The sequence below is a fragment of the Pelophylax lessonae genome (genome assembly GCF_965119305.1).
Source record: "Pelophylax lessonae genome assembly, chromosome: 2".
In the NCBI taxonomy this organism is placed as follows: domain Eukaryota; kingdom Metazoa; phylum Chordata; class Amphibia; order Anura; family Ranidae; genus Pelophylax; species Pelophylax lessonae.
Genome location: NC_138769.1, coordinates 466,412,107 through 466,431,397, shown reverse-complemented (window position 1 = coordinate 466,431,397; position 19,291 = coordinate 466,412,107). Strand labels below are relative to the sequence as shown.

The following is a 19,291-nucleotide window of genomic DNA, read 5'->3' as shown; positions in this document are numbered from 1 at the left end:
GATAGGTTGTCAGGAAATTATATGTGAAATTTTTGCTCCTAGAACACCTGGAGGTACTACTTGGATGTTGGGCCTCTGTATGTGGCCAGGCTGTGGAAAAGAACCACACATGTGGTATCGCCATATTCAGGAGGAGTAGCATAATGTATTTTGGGGTGTAGTTGCAAGTATGCCTATACAGTGTGTAAGAACTAACTTTGTAATATGACCATTTTGTGAAAAAAAAAACTTAATTTTGCAAAGAATTGTGGAAAAAAATACAACTTCAAAAAACTCCCAATGCCTCTTACTAAATACCTTGTAATGTTTAATTTCCAAAATGGGGTCATTTGGGGGGTATTTGTACTTTTCTGGCTTGTTAGGGTCTCAAGAAATGAGATAGTACATCAGGTGTGATCAATTTACAATGATGGGCACTATAGACTATATAACCTTCACAAAGACCAAAAAATGTATATTTATTTGGGTTATTTTTACTAAAGATATGTAGCAGTATAAATTTTGGGCAAAGTTTATGAAAAAAAATTACTAAATCTGCAAAATTTAAAACCGAAACAAAGAAAAATGCATTTTTTTTTACAAAATTTTCGGCCTTTTTTCATTTATAGCGCAAAAAATAAAAAACCCAATGATGATTAAATACCACCTCTGTTTGTGTGAAAAAAAGGACGACAATTTCATGTGGGTATAGTGTTGCATGACTGAGTAATTTTCATTCAAAATTGGCCTGGTTAGGAAGGGGGTTTTAGTGCCCAGTGGGTAAGTGATTAAAGATGATCCTCTCTGCCTTCTGTTTAAACTTTTTGCCCTGTCTCACTGCCTTGTGTCTCTAAATCAAGGCCTGTGCTTTTGTCCTGAAAATGTGTTGCCAGTGGACAATTTGTCCAAATCCTGAGGTGCAAAGTCTAAGGAGCGGCCTGGTATTCACTAGCACGCTCCGCCTGGAGTGATGGACTTTCCTGCAAAATGGCTTCTAGATTGCAACCCCTGGATACACTCAGAATGGCATCTTGCTATATGCATTGCATTGAGAGCAGGCTTGCATAGAGCCAGCTCACTCTTTATTAAAGGTACAGTCACACACCAGACCAGACAGACTAGCTTCGAACAGCTAAAGCCAGTGTCCAACAAAGTAACATTGACAGCTGATTTGTAACCAGCACTTGTTCCTGTGACATGACTTTAGCATAAATAATGTACTTTGCTCTTGCACGAATATTTATATTGTTGTGTGATGAGCATACCTTGGTACTATGTGAATAAATGGATTACAGAATTATTCATCTATTTTTATCATCATTAAAAAAATGTACACTTCAAACTTTGTGATCACTGACACTGAGATCGATAAGTACCTGAATTTATTTTATTTTTTTAAATAGTTAATCACATTACCTCCTCTATTGGTATTCCCGTGTTTAGAACAATGGTATAGAATGCAATTCATTTTGCTGGTCTACCTGTACAGAACATTATATGACTGTATGGCGTTTACTGTCTTCTTGTATCACAGTCAGAACAAAGAAGGAGGAAGAGTAGAAAGTTGCATGCAAAGCTCATCTGGTTGATTGATTAAATCTACACAATATTATATATATACATAATGCAATAAGTGTTTCAATAGCTAAGGTTATTTATATGCTTTTCTAGTTTTTCTATCAGCTGAAAATGCAAACAAAATAATACAGAGGCACAAGAGAGCAAACTTTATCATTATAGAGGAACTGCTTAAAGGAAATTTGGAGAGAGAATGCTACGAAGAACTATGCACATATGAAGAAGCAAGGGAAACATATGAAAACAAAGAGAACACAGTAAGTTCCCATGTATATAGCAAAGGACATTTAAACCAGATCACTGTCAAATTTTGTAAACAGCACCTGAATTACGGAGTTAAGATTTTAAAAAGGTGTCTACAATACAGAAATTACAGTCATCATTGTTGGAACATTATTAACCTCACAGAGAGATAAACAACCAACCAGATTCCAGTTTTAAATATCATATCACTCTTCTAAATTAATTCAAACTCCATGTTAAATATGCTCTTTCTCTATATATGCAAATGCAATTACAACAGTTTCAAGCTTCTCGCCCTTTCTCAAGCCACTAAAAAACATATCTGATGCAATTTCAATTTTTTTTTTTTAAATCCAAAGTTTATTAAAGAACAAACAAAACAAACATTGCAGCAAAAACAGTAAGGCCCCGTTCACATAGGGGCGACGCTACTTTGCACCGCGACCTCGGAGCGGCCGCCACAGACTTCATAACATTGAAGTCTATGGCGGTCGCCTCCTGGTCGCCCCAAAGAAGCTCCGGACCCTTTTTCTAGGTCGGAACGACTTGTGTTGCTCCTATTAGAACGGGTCCGCAGCTTCCCATGTGAGGCGACCTGTGAGGCGACCAGGTCGCCTCACAGGTCGCCCTAGTGTGAACCGGGACTAATCCTAGGAGATATAACACTGCATCCTCCCTTTACAACAAATAATTGCAAAGTAAATGAACATACTGAAGGGCAAACATTCATACAGTAGAACCCGCTTTGAAATATTTTAAATTACACATCAGCGAATAAGTGCAAAAGGTCCATGGGGTTCAATCCTCCGGCACTATGGAACAACAAGCCCCATTACACAATTTCAATTTACACATACTCATATGTGCATGTAGCTCATCTTTGCACCACTTAACCACTTTACCACCGGAGGATTTTGCTGTCTCACGTCCAGGCCACTTTTTCGATTCGGCACTGGGTGATTTTAACTGACAATTGCGCGGTCATGCAACGCCGTACCCAAACGAAATTTACGTCCTTTTTTTCCCACAAACAGAGCTTTCTTTTGGTGGTATTTGATCACCTGTGCGATTTTCATTTTTTGCAATATTAATTAAAAAAAGCGACAATTTTGACAAAATAACAATATTTTTCTCCTTTGACAGTTAAAAAATAACCAATATATTCAATTTTTGTCATATATTTAGGCCAAAATGTATTTAGCTACATGTCATTGACAAAAAAATTCTCAATGAGCGTATTTTTAACTGCTTTAACACCGGAAGGTTTTACTCCATTCCTGACCAGGCCATATTTTGCGATTTGGCACTGTGTTACTTTAACGGACAATTGCGCTGTCGTGCAATGCTGTACCCAAATTAATTTTATGTTCTTTTTTCCCCACAAATAGAGCTTTCTTTTGGTGGTATTTGATCACCTGTGCGATTTTGACTTTTTGCGCTATAAACAAAAAAAGAGCGATAATTTTGAAAAAAATTAAAATATTTTTCACATTTTTTTATATCAAATTCCCCCCAAAAAATGTAAAAATCAAAATTTTTAATAATTTTAGGCCAATTTGTTTTCTGCTACATATTTTTGGTAAAAAAAATTGCAATAAGCATATTTTATTACTAACTAAGGGAAACTAAGGGAAAGATTTCTGTCATTTTTGGTGTTTTTTTTTTAACGAGTAATGGCGGCGATCTGCGATTTTTTTTGCGGGACTGCGACATTGCGGCGGACAGATCGGACCCTTGACTGACATTTTTGACACTTTTGGGGGGTACCAGTGACATTACTAGCATGGCAGGGAAGGGGTTCATTTTTATTGGAGAGGGAGGGATTAATGTATGCCTGGTGCTTACTAACGTGTGTGGGGGGAGGTGACTGAGTGACACAGGGACAGATCGCAGGTTCAGCTATGCTGAACCCTGCAATCGGACCCTGCCTGTCACTTAGGAGCTCCGCCCGCTTTGTTTACACAAGCGGGCGGATTTCCACACTAGATCCCCGACGATCGGGGAAGAGCAGCGGTGATCACCGCCGCTCCTCCCCTGGCCCGACTCCCGCTGTAACTGAATACAGCAGGAGCGAGCCTCCAGCGGCGCGCGCGCGCCACCGAGAGAGGGGAATGTCTGGTGACGTAGGTCTACGTCGCCAGACGATAACGAGTCACTTTGCCGCAGTACAGTCAACGTGACTGGTCGGCAAGTGGTTAAAGAGGAACTTCACTCTCTCAATCAACATTGACTATTTTTAATCCCTGTGTTGCTAGCATTGGTAAATAGATAGGAAGGTATATTATATTTACTTATTTTAAACTTTTTTTTTTTCTTTTACATTTCTTCAGTTGCTTTCTGGTTTCTGGCCTAGGCCAAAATGATGTTACACATCTCAGAAACCTTCATGAACATTTTTTTTGTTCATCTGGAGGAGGGGAGGATGGGCTTTCTCAGCTAAGCAAGTCCTCCTGAGTTAAAGGCTGATGAATTCCAGGAGGTAAATTCTACATGAATAATCTGCTGTAATGCTAGGCATTGCAATCTTAAGAGTATTGCAGTGAACTGGGGCCTTGCCTACACAATCACCCATGAGAATAAAAATGCAAATTATCGATAAGGCTATATTTATTGGTACCTCCAACAAAATCAGTGTTTACATTGTGTTAAACATTAACACGTGTTAAAAAAATAAATAAACAATAACTAATGTTTAAAAACGCCAAAAAAATAAAATGCACTGATATCCTTTTTAATTTGGGCATCAATTGTATACAAAATGAAAGCATGCAGATGTTTTGGCTTTCTGAACATACAAAGACAATATTAATTTCTGCACATAAAAAAGTTAGTTCTTACCCTTTCTGTCTTTCTTTTCTTTCTGCCATGCTGGCTTCCACTTTAGACTTCTACACCAGTGCCCCCCGCCCTTGCGGCTTGTGCTGCGGCTGTCCTGGTGTGTGCCTGTCTCCCGGCGGACCTTGGAAGCAGGCAGGCACTCCTGCTGCTAGCTATGGGCACCTCTCAATGGCCCAATTAGCCTGACAGCAGTGCCAGGCTAATGACAGCTTCCAAGTTCGGCATCTGGGTCCGGTGAACACACAGAGGCAGGAGTCAGACTCAAGTGTTCTGTGTGTGCCTGTTTCCGTGGAGGTGGACAGGCATTCCTGCAGTTGTGGGCTCCCCCTCCATGGCCCAAGTGGCCTGACAGCAGCGCAGGGCCAACAGGCGCTTGCCACCTGCTAAGTTCGGCAGCGGGATGCACACAGGAGTCGGGACTAATGCTTGTCTGGGGCTGGGTTACTGGGCAGGTGGGCATACCTCCCAACTTTTGAATCTGAGAATGAGGGACACTTAGGGGGGGGGGGCGACCATCGGCATGCTACGTGCACCACGGCAAAAGTGGGTGTGGCCACTGATTGCTGCGCCACAAGCAAGAGTCTCACAGACACATACAAACCCCAGCAAAATTATTAAAAAAAAAAAAAAAGGAATAAAAAACTTCTATTACAAAAGGTTTTGCATAAACTATGAAAGTGTGTGTTACACAAAGTGTGGAAGAATTCGCATTACGCACAGAGTGCAGGGTTCAGGAATGCACTACATACAGAGAAAAGTATTCAGGAGTGCATTTTGTACAGAGAACAGGGTTCAGGAGTGCATTATGTACAAAGTGCAGAGTTCAGGAGTTCGATATGCACAGGGTGCAGGAGAGACACAGAGTGCATGGTTCTTGAGTGCATTATGCACAGGATGCAGGATTCAGGAGAGTGCTAGGTACAGAGCGCAGGGTTCATGAAAGTGCTAGATACAAAGTGCAGGGTTCTGGAGTGCGTTATGCACAGGGTTCAGAAGAGTGCTAGGTACAGAGTGCAGAGTTCTGAAGTGCGGTATGTACAAGAAGGTGGGTTCTGGAATATGCTATGTACAAAGTGCAGGGCTCTGAAGTATGTTATGCACAGGGTGTAGGGTTTTGTAGTCCATTATGTACACAGTGCAGGAGAGTACCAGGCACAGAGTGCAAGGTTCTGGAGTCCGTTATGTACAGAGTGCAGGGTTCTGGAGTGTTTTACCTGCAGAGTGCAGAATTCTGGAGTGCATTATGTGCAGGAAGGTGGGTTCTAGAGTACGTTATACACAAAGTGTGGGGTTCAAGAGAGCGCTAGGTACAGAGTCCATTCATCTATTCACATTTCACTATTGCACCTCTCCTCAGCTATAACCTCTACACATACATACACACACACATACACACACACACAAACATATACACACACACACACACACACACACACACACAAACATACAAACACATACAAACACACACACACACCTCTCCTCTGCCCTCCCCCCAAACTCTACCATCTTCCACATGGTTACCTTTGTAAAAGCACCTTTCTGTAGCTGGCTCTGTTGTCACAGCTTAGTTTTTCTTTTCAGTGCACTAGGTGCACACTCATCTCATTTTCAGCTCCAAACCCCCCCCCCCCGAGCAGGAAGGAGATAAGGATTACTGTGCAGCTCACCCCTCTCCTGCCCTTGAACATTCTGCAATCTGCCAGACCAGCAGCACTTGTCCCCATGGGCGTCCACAGATAGGGGCAAATGCCCCCCCCCCCGGAATATCAACTTCCCCCTTAAAGTGGCTGTTAAGCCACTTTATACCATCCTGTCTGGTCTGTTTACAGTAATAATCATGTGTGCCCCTGTGTCTGTGTTTTTAAAAAATAAGCTGTTCTTTACCAATTTTTATAGTGCCGAGCGCCGCTCATGTGTCCCATCGGCTCTCTCCTTTCCCCGTCTGACAGCTACCTGCCGCGGGCGGGGCCAAGTATTCCTTGCTGATGTCAGTCAGGAGAGGAGGAGGACGGGAGGGGGAGAAGAGGAGAGAGGCGGCGGGTCACATGAGTGGCGATTGGCGCTCTGAAAACTTTTTATAAAACACAGACACAGGGGCACACAGAATTTTTAAACAGACTGTAGACAGTATATGAAACATTAAATGAAACTACAGCAGCAGGAGAGTAGGGGAGGGGGTGGGCACTGACACAGAAGCAGGCAGGCAGGGAGGGAGGGGGGAGAGAGGACAGAGGAGGACAGGAGGGCTGCGGATGATGGAGACACGTAAACTGACCACGGTGCCAGGGCTCAGCAGCCATGGTATACCGTGGTCAGTTTACAGAGGGGAGGGCATAGCCAGGCAGGATCAGCCAGGTATTTTAGGTGATAGAAGGGGCCAAATTACCCAACACAAGCACTGTGCTGTATAACATGCTTTAAGGGAACAGGATCAGTTTTTTTTTATTAGTTCTTTGTTTTTGGTTAACAATATTTTAAAAATAAATGCTGCCAATTGCCCTTTAAAAATAAATACTCAAAATAAGTATAATGACTAAGCACCTCCCCTTCATGACATTGGTGACCTTAAAATGATGCCCCCCCCCCCCCCGAAAAAAGTTCTGTGGACACCCATGTTTGTCCCAGCTCTAAGTAGTTTGTACTGTGAACCTTTTACATACATACATACATTTAACAATTAATACTACACAATGATAGAGCTGTACCTGTGTTTATTATGTGTTATCATTGGAACATGTCAAAACTCAATATAAATGTAACTAAAGGAAAAGTCAAGAGCTATAATGGATTTATCCCTTAGATATCATTCAACCAAAATCTCTTAACATGCATCTGGTTACATGCACTCTGGTTGAGTTTTTTCTTTAACTCTTGTTTATTGCAAAAAAGGCAGATAGAAAGGAGTGACATAAAAACATGACAGATGAGGTAAAAAGATTCACACAGTACTGAAAAATTATCAACGAAGTGCCATAAACAGTGTTGTATAAAAAATCATTTAACAAAAGTTTTGCTAAGTTTTTTTAACTGACACATATGACTATCTAGCAATCCACATTGCACCAAAGTATCCAGAATGCAAAACGAAGACGGCACATTTTCTCAAGAGGATGTTAATGTTAGGGGAGAAGCACACAACTTCCATTCCATATCTTAATATCTTATTTATTTTATACAAGAAGAACTTCTGTTTTCATAAATAACTTTGTAGTAACTTGTTAATAACTGCGGGGGACATTGGTAGATGGGATGAACAAGCCATCTCCCAGTTTTCATCTGAAAGATTTGGTATTAAAAATTGCCATTTGGTGCGGACTACCAGAGGTAGCTTATGTAGCTTAGCATATAGAAGATGGGAGTATTGTGAGGAAACTAGGCTTTTAGAGACTTGGGACCTCAAAACCCCAATCAGAGGGTAATTCAGGAACAGATGGTTGTGGGGTTCAAACTGCACTTGAAGAGCATGCCAGAACTGTAAATATCTATAAAATACAGGGTGAGGCAACTAATATGTCCTCTTCAAATACTCAAAGGGATGCAAAATATTGTTACTATAAAAATCAGCTAAAGTTCCTAAGCCCTGACACTGCCAAAAGGAGTAGTTTTCCAAACGAAATAAATGCAGAAACAAAGGATTATTCCATAATGGCAGTTCCAAAGGCACATCGGTATAGCAGTCTAATCTTTTTCTTTCTCGACATAATGAACATGGCAGGGTAAGTATTGGATGGATAAAGAGGTTCTTTAGTCTGTAACAAGAATTAAAAGTCAGAAGCTACAAATCCAGTAGCTGCAGATGTTTAATAATAGGACACTTACCTGTTCATGGATCCAGCACCATCCTCACCCAGGCTTATGAAGTGACTTTATAAAGAGCATGCGCACGAAATGCATTGTCACGGCAACGGAGGGAGTTTGCGTTCAACCAAGGTTCCTGCAAGGCGAGTGATGTCTTTCCAGTCATCGCTTTAGAGCAGCACAGTGACGGTTCACCCTGGCGCCGGCTGGTTCTGGCAAGGATCTCCATCGCTCAGCACACCGCGGCATTCGGCAATCGGCCATTCAGTCTTCCACTCTGTCGGTGCCCCTGCCTGACTCTAGACCAGGGTGGTATGTACATTGGCGCCCCACCCTATTTTTATATCAATAAACTGAACTTTCTTTATTGGACATCTCTCTTGTATGCCCTTGGATCCCAGTTGTGTTGTTCCTATGTGCTGCCATCATATGTTTTATCCTGCTCCAGCATCCATCCCATGCTTTACTGGTCGGCAACATAGTGACTTCCTTGGTGGCCCACTGGCCAGTTCTTTCCTTCATACAACAGGCACCCCAGGAGCGCCTGGTTATTTGTTTGTGCTTTCAAATTTCCCAGAAGACTGTAGGAAGGGAGGGGGAGAGAACTTGGACTCGGATCGTCTAGGCGATGCGAGTGAAAGTGGGAGAGGGTACCTGTCAAAACTAGGTGCCACCACCCCACACCCAAAAATGATGGGCCAAATTAGGGGGAGTAGGGGTGGAGGACTTAAAGTGGAACTTCCCCTTTTGGGTGAAGCTCCACCTTTATCATAGGGAGAGAGGAATCTCTAAATATCTCAGTTCCTCTGCCAGGTAATATAAGTGAGTTTTTATGTATATTATATACATATATATACATATATATAAATATATATAAATATATATATATATATATATATATATATATATATACTGTATATATATATATATATATATATAACTGTATATTTTGTGTGGCCACCATTATTTTATAGCACTGCCTTAACCCTCTTGGGCATGGTGTTTACCAGAGCTTGACAGGTTGTTCATGGAGTCCTCTTCCACTCCTCCATGATGACATCACGGAGCTGGTGGATGTTAGAGAACTTCCGCTCATCCACCTTCCGTTTGATGATGCCCCACACATGCTCAATAGAGTTTAGGTCTGGAGACATGCTTGGCCAGTCCATCACCTTTACCCTCAGCTTCTTTAGCAAGGTAGTGGTCCTCTTGGAGGTGTGTTTGGGGTTGTTATCATGTTGGAATACTGCGCTACGGCCCAGTCTCCGAGGAGAGGGGGTCATGCTCTGCTTCAGTCTGTCACCATACATATTGGCATTCATGGTTCCCTCAATGAATTGTAGCTCCCCAGTGCCAGCAGCACTCATTCAGCCCCAAACCATGACACTCCCATCACTATGCTTGACTGTAGGCAAGACACACTTGTCTTAGTACTCCTCACCTGGTTGCCACCACACACACCTAACACCATTTTAACCAAATACGTTTATCTTGGTCTCATCAGACCACAGGACAGGGTTCCAGTAATCCATGTCCTTAGTCTGCTTGTCTTCAGCAAACTGTTTGGGGGCTTTCTTGTGCATCATCTTTAGAAGAGGATTCCTTCTGGGACGACTGCCATGCAGACCAATTTGATGCAGTGTGCGGCGAATGGTCTGAGACCTGACAGGCTGACCACCCCACCCCTTCAACCTCTGCAGCAATGCTGGCAGCCCTCACACTACTATTTCCTAAAGACAACCTCTGGATATGACGCTGAGCATATGCACTTAACTTCTTTGGTCGACCATGGCGAGGCCTTTTCTGAGTGGAACCTGTCCTGTTAAACCGCTGTATAGTCTTGGCCACCATGCTGTAGCTCAGTTTTAGGGTCTTGGCAATCTTCTTATAGCCTAGGCCATCTTTATGTAGAGAAACTATTTTTTTTCAGATCCTCGGAGAGTTCTTTGCCATGAGGTGCCATGTTGAACTTCCAGTGACCAGTGTGAGAAAGTGAGAGCGATAACATCAAATTTAACACAGCTGCTCCCCATTTACTCCTGAAACCAAGTCACATAACACCGGGGAGGGAAAATGGCTAATTGGGCCCAATTTGGACATTTTCATTAGGGGTGTACTCACTTTTGTTGCCAGCGGTTTAGACAATAATGGCTGTGTGTTGAGTTACTTTGGTGGGGGGGGGGGGGACAGCAAATTTACAGTGTTATACAAGCTGTACACTCACTACTTTACATTGTAGCAAGTGTCATTTCTTCAGTGTTGTCACATGAAAAGATATAATTAAATATTCACAAAAATGTGAGATATATATATATATATACATATACATATATATATATATATATATATATATATATATTGTGTATATATGATCAGAGTATTTAACCGTGAGGTTACTACAGTGCGAATATGTGTGCAAATAATATAAAAATATATGTGAAAATATATTGCCCCTGACACCAACAAAGTGTTCACATCCTCACTTATATGTAAAATTTTATATATAAAACAATAGTGCCATGCAATATAACAAATGATCTATTACTGTGTGTACCCTAGTGCATTTTTAAAAAAAATAACTAATAGTGCTTTGTATATATTCATATATATATACAGTTCAGTATAAATTGCATTCACCCTTGTGCATATTCAAATAAATACCAAAATAAAATTACAATTAATTTATACACAATCCATTAAGTGCTATTTATGGAAGAAACGTCCGATCCTAGTATGTATAAAACACTGTATATATATATTGATATATACCCTTATGTCACACATATATTCACTATATAAACATTGCACTACAGTGCTATTAATTTTCCTGTAGAAGTAAATAGTCCTCTTGATCAGTGTGAGTTCCCCTTAAAGTGCATTAGGCTTATACTGGGTGTTTTCCCTGTGTTGCCCACCACCAATGTATCACTGCTCTCACCTTATTAAATGGAACCGATGTGGCTCAGATCAATATCGCTTTTTCCCTTTATAGCATCGGATGCTGCTATTCTCCTGTATTTCCTTATCCACAATCTGGGTGCTAGAAAGTTAATCCATCCCCACCCAGGGTCCCCTTGGTGGGTGTCCTCATGTAGAACCCAAAAGAGAGTAACACTAATAGTGCTCTCTGTGTATAAAACTTTATTTTTATTAAAATTATAAATGATTCCACTCACGTTGTGAAAACATAAAAATAGCCTGCATGTTTCCTTAAGGATTTAGCCACTATCAGGGCCAGATTAACATAGGGGCTATTGGACCTGCAGCTCCAGGCCCCTACCTTAATATAGGCCCCGGGTTGGCCATATTCACTGTTACCGCTCTTCTGTCACTTGTAAACACAGAAGTCTGGCTTCTATGCTCGCTTCCCCAGGCAACTCCCTCAGAACCTCCCCACACAGCACGAAGGCCGGACAAGGAGGGACAGTTGCCGATGCATGGATGTGTTTATGGGCTTCAGAGACAGCATCCCATGTGGAATTAGGCATGCATGGCTGCACCCTTCCTCCTTTGGGTGCATGCCAAGGCACGGCCCTTAAGGCCCTTAAAAATCCTCAGCACCAAGCCCATGATGCTCTTAATCCGGCCCTGGCCACTATGTACCTCCAACAAAATGACATTCCACACACTTCCACTTGTTGAGTGACATCACCGGCTCCTCCTCCCTATGAGTTACATCACTAAATCACGTGACTTCATCAGGAGAATGGCAGCATCCCATGCTATAAAACTGTTGTTATATATACAAACAGTATATACACTGCGCAAAAAAAAAAAATCTAATCAGAGTATAGCATCAAGTCAAGTAAACCCCTGGGATATTGATCTGGTCAGTTAAGTAGCAGAGGGTGGTTGTTTTCAGTTTCAGCTGCTTTGGTGTTAATCAAGTTAAAGTATAACTAAAGGCAACATTTTTTTTAAGTCTTGAATAGAGTGGAGAGGGATTAGAATGCTTGTCAGTTTTTATTGCTGTCTGTGCCCCAGTTAAGGAGATTCACCCTCTCTATTTGTCCTGTTTACTGTTATCATTGAAAGTTAAAGTAAAAGAAAATCGCAATTTTTGGGCTGTCCCCAGAAAAGTAATAGGGGAGAAATCTTCCAATGGGAACACTAGTTCTGGTGACCTGGGGGTCCCCAAGGAATTCCTTTAATTTGCAGGTTTTTCCTCTCACTTTCTGATTGCCTTTGCACCAGGAAGTGAATGGAAATCTCCGCAATGGGACACAGATGGCAAAAAAAAAAACATCTGACAGGAGTTATGACCCTCTCTTGCCCTATCCAAAGTGACAAAAAATGTTGCCTATAGTTCTACATTAACAACAGGTGCACTAGATGGGCAACAATAGCAGGACCTCCAAAACAAGAATAGTTTTACAGTTGGAGGCCACTGACATTTTTTTCCCTACTAATCTTTTCTGACTGTTTTACACTAGTTTTGTATTTGGCTAGGGTCCGTGTCACCACTGGTAGCATGAGGCAATAACTGGACCCTAAAGAGGTTGCAAAAGCAGTTTAACCCCTCCAGGATGGCACATCAATACGTGCCATTGCCAGAAGGTTTGCTGTGTCTCCCAGCACAGTCTCAAGAGCATGGAGGAGATTCCAGGAGACAGACAGCTACTCTGAGAGAGCTGGACAGGGCCGTAAAAGGTCCTTAACCCATCAGCAAGACCGGTATCTGCTCCTTTGTGCAAGGAGGAACAGGATCAGTACTGCCAGAGCCCTACAAAATGACCTACAGCAATCCACTGGTGTGAATGTCCCTGACCAGTCAGAAACAGACTTCATAAGGGTGGCCTGAGGGCTCGATGTCCTCTAGTGGGCCCTGTGCTCACTGGCCGACACCGTGGAGCTTGATTGTCATTTGCCATTCAACCCCAGAAATGGCAGGTCTGCCAGTGGCACGCTGTGCCTTTCAAAATTGAGAGCAGGTTTACTCTAAGCACATGTGACAGACGTGAAAGGGTCTGGAGAAGCCATGGAGACTGTTATGCTACCTGTACCATCATTCAGCATGACCGGTTTGGTGGTGGGTTAGTGATGGTCTGGGGAGGCGTATCCATATAGGGATGCACAGACCTCTACAGGCTAGACCATGGCACCTTGACTGCCATTAGGTATCAGAATGCAATCCTTGGACCCATTGTCGGACCCTACGCTGGTGCTGGGTTCCTTCCGGTGCACGACAATTCCTGGCCTCATGTGACGAGAGTATGCAGCCAGTTCCTGGAGGATGAGGAAATTGATACAATTAAATGGCCCTGGTCCAGATCTGGGAGGAAATAAGACACCGTCATCTCATTAGAAGCATGCCCTGAGGTTGTCAGGCATGCATACAAGCACGTGGGGGCAATGCAAACTACTGAGTACCATTTTGAGTTGCTGCAATTAATATTCAGCAGAATGGACTAGCCTGCTCCATCATTTTGATTTTCTGGGGAGTCTTTGTATTCAGGCCTCTGTATGTTGATAATTTTCATTTCCATCAAATGATGTGGCATTCTTTCAATTCTAACACATTATTCAGTCCATATCACTATAGATATCCAGCATTATTTTTCCCCATTGAGATCTGATGTGTTTTCAAAGTGCTCCCCTATATTTATTTGAGCAGTGTATATATATATATATATATATATATATTGGGATTTTATGAGATAGACCAACACAAAGTGGCACATAATTGTGAAGTGGAAGGAAAATGATGAATGGTTTTCAAATTATTTTACAAATAAGTATCTGAAAAGAGCGGTGGGCATTTGTTTTCAGCCCCCTGTGTCAATACTGTAGAACTACCTTTCGCTGCAATTACAGCTGCAAGTCTTTTAGGTATGTCTCTACCAGCTTTGCACATCTAGAGAGACATTTTTTGCCCATTCTTCTTTGCAAAAGAGCTCAAGCTCTGTCAATTTGGATGGAGAGTGTCTGTGAACAGCAATTTTTAAGTCTTGCCACAGATTCTCAACTGGATTTAGGTCTGGACTTTGACTGGGCCATTCTTCTAACACATGAAGATGATTTGATCTAAACCATTCCATTGCAGCTCTGGCTGTATGTTTGGGTTTATTGTCCTGCTGGAAGGTGAACCTCTGCCCTAATGTCAAGTCTTTTGTAGACTAACAGGTTTTCTTCTAAGATTGGCCTCTATTTGGCTCCATCCATCTTCTCATCAACTCTGACCAATTTCCCTGTCCCTGCTGAGGAAAAGGATCCCCACAACATGATGCTGCCACCACTATGTTTCACGGTAGGGATGGTGTGTTCAGGGTCATTTGCAGTGTTAGTTTTCTGCCACACATAGCATTTTGCTTTAAGGCCAAAAAGTTCAGTTATGGTCTCATCTGACCAGAGCAGCTTCTTTCACATGTTTGCTGTGTCGTCCTCCCCCCAACCCCCCCCCCCCCCCCCCATGGCTTCTCACAAACTGCAAACGGTACTTCTTATGGCTTTCTTTCAACAATGGCAAAGGGCCCAATGGAGTCTATATACAGTCAGGTCCATAAATATTGGGACATCGACACAATTCTAATCTTTATGGCTCTATACACCACCACAATGGATTTGAAATGAAACAAACAAGATGTGCTTTATCTGCAGACTTTCAGCTTTAATTTAAGGGTTTATTTACATCCAAATCAGGTGAACGGTGTAGGAATTACAACAGTTTGTATATGTGCCTCCCACTTTTTAAGGGACCAAAAGTAATTGTACAGATTAACAATCATAAATCAAACTTTCACTTTTTAATACTTGGTTGCAAATCCTATGCAGTCAATTACAGCCTGAAGTCTGGAATGCATAGACATCACCAGATGCTGGGTTTCACTCCTGGTGATGCTCTGCCAGGCCTCTACTGCAACGGTCTTCAGTTCCTGCTTGTTCTTGAGGCATTTTCCCTTCAGTTTTGTCTTCAGCAAGTGAAATGCATGATCAATCGGATTCAGGTCAGGTTGACTTGGCCATTGCATAACATTCCACTTCTTTCCCTTAAAAAACTCTTTGGTTGCTTTCGCAGTATGCTTCGGGTCATTGTCCATCTGCACTGTGAAGTGCCGTCCAATGAGTTCTGAAGACTTTGGCTGAATATGAGCAGATAATATTGCCCAAAACACTTCAGAATTCATCCTGCTGCTTTTGTCAGCAGTCACATCATCAATAAATACAAGAGAACCAGTTCCATTGGCAGCCATACATGCCCACACCATGACACTACCACGACCATGCTCCACTAATGAGGTGTTATGCTTTGCAACATGAGCAGTTCCTTTCCTTCTCCATACTCTTCTCTTCCCATCACTCTGGTACAAGTTGATCTTGGTCTCATCTGTCCATAGGATGTTGTTCCAGAACTGTGAAGGCTTTTTTAGATGTTGTTTGTCAAACTCTAATCTGGCCTTCCTGTTTTTGAGGCTCACCAATGGTTTACATCTTGTGGTGAACCCTCTGTATTAACTCTGTTGAAGTCTTCTCTTGATTGTTGACTTTGATACACATACACCTACCTCCTGGAGAGTGTTCTTGATCTGGCCAATTGCTGTGAAGGATGTTTTCTTCACCAGGGAAAGAATTATTCGGTCATCCACCACAGTTGTTTTCTGTGGTCTTCCAGGTCTTGGTGTTGCTGAGCTCATGGGTGCGTTCTTTCTTTTTAAGGATGTTTCAAACAGTTGATTTGTCCACACCTAATGTTTTTGCTATCTCTCTGATGGGTTTGTTGTGTTTTTTTAGCCTAATGATGGCTTGCTTCACTGATAGTGACAGCTCTTTGGATCTCATTTTGAAAGTTGACAGCAACAGATTCCAAATGCAAATAGCACACTTGAAATTAACTCTGGACCTTTTATCTGCTCCTTGTAAATGGGATAATGAGGGAATAACACACACCTGGCCATGGAACAGCTGAGCAGCCAATTGTCTCATTACTTTTGGTCCCTTAAAAAGTGGGAGGCACATATACAAACTGTTGTAATTCCTACACCCTTCATCTGATTTGGATGTATATACCCTCAAATTATAGTTGAAAGTCTGCAGTTAAAGCACATCTTGTCTGTTTCATTTCAAATCCATTGTGGTGGTGTATAGAGCCAAAAAGATTAGAATTGTGTCAATGTCCCAATATTTATGGACCTGAGTGTACTGTAAGTAATCGACATGTAAGGGAGCTTCCTGCTTTTGATAACGGTGCCGTTTGATGATGAAACACACCAAGCTGATGCTCCCAAATGCACTACTGGCCCAGAGAGTGGAACGCATGCCAGGACATAGGCAGCGTCCATTACTTCTAAATATTGGAGGTCCAATTCTCAATGTACAGTGGCACTAATTTTATCGCTATTTTTATTGCTTTTATCGGTCTCTATATGTAATTGCCTTGTAAAAATAAAAAAAAAGGATTTTACACTATGAGAGGCCACCTCTCCATTTATTTCCTGCCTGCATTACAACACACTTTGGAGAAATTGCTGGGACCACACCAAGAGATAATCTGGACCAGTGAGGGGTAAGGACATCCAGGCGGGATAGGTCCCCCCCAGTAAGAGACCTGCAAGCCCAGTTGCCTGTCCTTGCTGTATAGTAAGGCAGTCACCAACATCTGGTGAGTGGGGAGTGATTATATCTCATGTGGTGAACATACAGATAACATTCTGGGAAGAAAGCACAAATCACCTAATATTGCACAAAATATTTTTATGTTTGCACATTGTCACTTTATTTATTTGTTTTTTAGAATTAGGTTGGCACATTTTTTGTTTTTTTCTTCAGTAAAGGGTTGTTTACCTGCTGTGATAACTGGGATAATATATACTGTATGTTGTCTGGAAGTTGAGCTGTTGATGTTATCAATTAATTTATAGTTGATTCTCCATAGATTGTGTTTCATTCAAGATACTGTGTATGTTAATATTTCTATTTTTTATTATATTTTTATTAGGATGAGTTTTGGAAAGGATATTATGGTAAGTACAATGATTGTTTGCATTTGAAAAAGTACACATGCATACACAAAAAATACAGACGTCAATTTCTAGTCACAGATTGTTCCTACAATATATAAAATAAAGTGATAGTTCTTCCCAAACAAATTTGATACGTATCCCTTGTATATATTTTTTTATTTTTTTTATTTAAACAAACATGTCATACTTACCTCCTCTGTGCAGTGTGATTTGCACAGAGCAGCCCAGATCCTCATCTTCTTGGGCCCCTCTTTGCAGCTCCTAGCCCCTCCCTTCTATTGAGTGCCCCCACAGCAAGCAGCTGGCAAGGGGGCGAGTTGAGCTGCAGCTCCGTCTATCCATTCAGACAGGGAGCTGCTGTTCGGCCCCACCCCCCTCTCTCTCCCGATTGGCTGAATTACTTTAATTGACAGCCGCGGGAGCCAATGGCATTATTGCTGTGCCTCAGCGAATCAGGAGGGAGAGTCCCAGATGGCCGAGGGACTCGTGGACATCGCTAGACAGAGATCGGGTTTAGGTGAGTATTAGGGGGTGCTGCTACACACAGAAGGTTTTTTATCTTAATGCATAGAATGCATTAAAATAAAAAACCTTCTGACTTTACAACTCCTTTAATGTGTGACATAGTCAAAGATACAAATGCCCTGACACATAAATCCTCATCTGCGTATTTTGAAATATTGCCAATAAACTTTGGTCATCGGGCATCCTTGGACAATACCCGGAAAGTTCAAAGCTATACCCCTCCCGTCCCTGTATAGGGAAAGATGAGGTGTAACGGTGAACACTTAAAACTGTGACAGATGCTCCAACCCGAGGCCATGTAGCGCATTTACCTCCTATGATTGGACGCAATCAAATTGTGTGTAGGTAAAAAAAATGACCTCCTTTGAACATCACATGTTCAAAAAAAGGCAATTTATTCTTAAATATCTATATGCAGTGGTAAATATAAATAACACACTATATGGTTAGGGAGCAAAATCTCTAATCCACTCTGAGGATAACAAATAGAAGACATATACTGTATATATTTTTAGAGGTTGGATCTGGTAAATATCATCAGACTCAGAGATCAATATTTTTATTTAAGAAAAAAAATTAAAGACTATTTTGCTGATTTTCAGACAGAAATATATTATGTATGACAGACTCCCTTGCCATAGGCAGGTGGCTCGATAAAAAGCTACCTGCGCCTGCTGTCACTTATGTTGGCCATACAAACACAATTTCTTCCTTCAAAAAAATTTTAATGTTAAAAACATTCATTTGATTTTCTAATCGTTAGTTCAAATCAACGTTCGTTTTCGACCACAGTGACAGGAAAATTAGAAGGAGCAGAATAGAAAACTTCTTGGTCAAAGGAATTTTCAGACGGTGTATGTGGTTTTCATTCAGAATTTACATTAATTTTAAAACTGAATTTAACAAGTGAAAATTTCTTTCATTCAGCGAATGTACAAAGATTTTTCTTATGAATATTCTCGTCCGAAAATTGATATGTGTATGGCCAGCATAAGGCTCGGTTCATATCTATGCAGTTTGCTTTTGAATTCCTTTCTGCAGTGCTTTTTGCTGTGTGTTTTTGCACATGCGATTTTGCTGCGATTTTTGGCCATTTTGTTGTTGGGCAGATTAAAAAACGCAAATCACAGCAAAAAAGCACTACATGCTTTTCTGCAGCTTCTCCATTGAAGTTTATTGAACCAAAAAAGTAAAAAAGCTCCATTTTGCATTGAAAAAAGTCCTTGACCCTTTCCAAATACGCAGCGGCTGAAAAAAGCATAGATGTGAACGTGTCCCATAGGAAACCATGTTTAATGAACTGTAGTGCGTTTCTGCAAAAAGCACAAAAAAAAAAAAAAAAAACACATAGGTTGTGAACCAGGACTAAGATG

At 41.5% G+C, this 19,291-nt stretch overlaps 1 protein-coding gene across 1 annotated transcript in view; it reads left to right on the top strand.

Moving 5' to 3' along the window:
* Positions 1 to 19,291, top strand: part of PROZ (protein Z, vitamin K dependent plasma glycoprotein) — a 42,201-nt gene that overhangs the window by 7,791 nt on the left and 15,119 nt on the right. The window contains exons 2-3 of the mRNA XM_082244611.1: positions 1,651 to 1,814; positions 17,369 to 17,393. Coding sequence (XP_082100737.1) covers positions 1,651 to 1,814; positions 17,369 to 17,393 — 189 coding nt within the window. The remainder of the gene's footprint in view (positions 1 to 1,650; positions 1,815 to 17,368; positions 17,394 to 19,291) is intronic.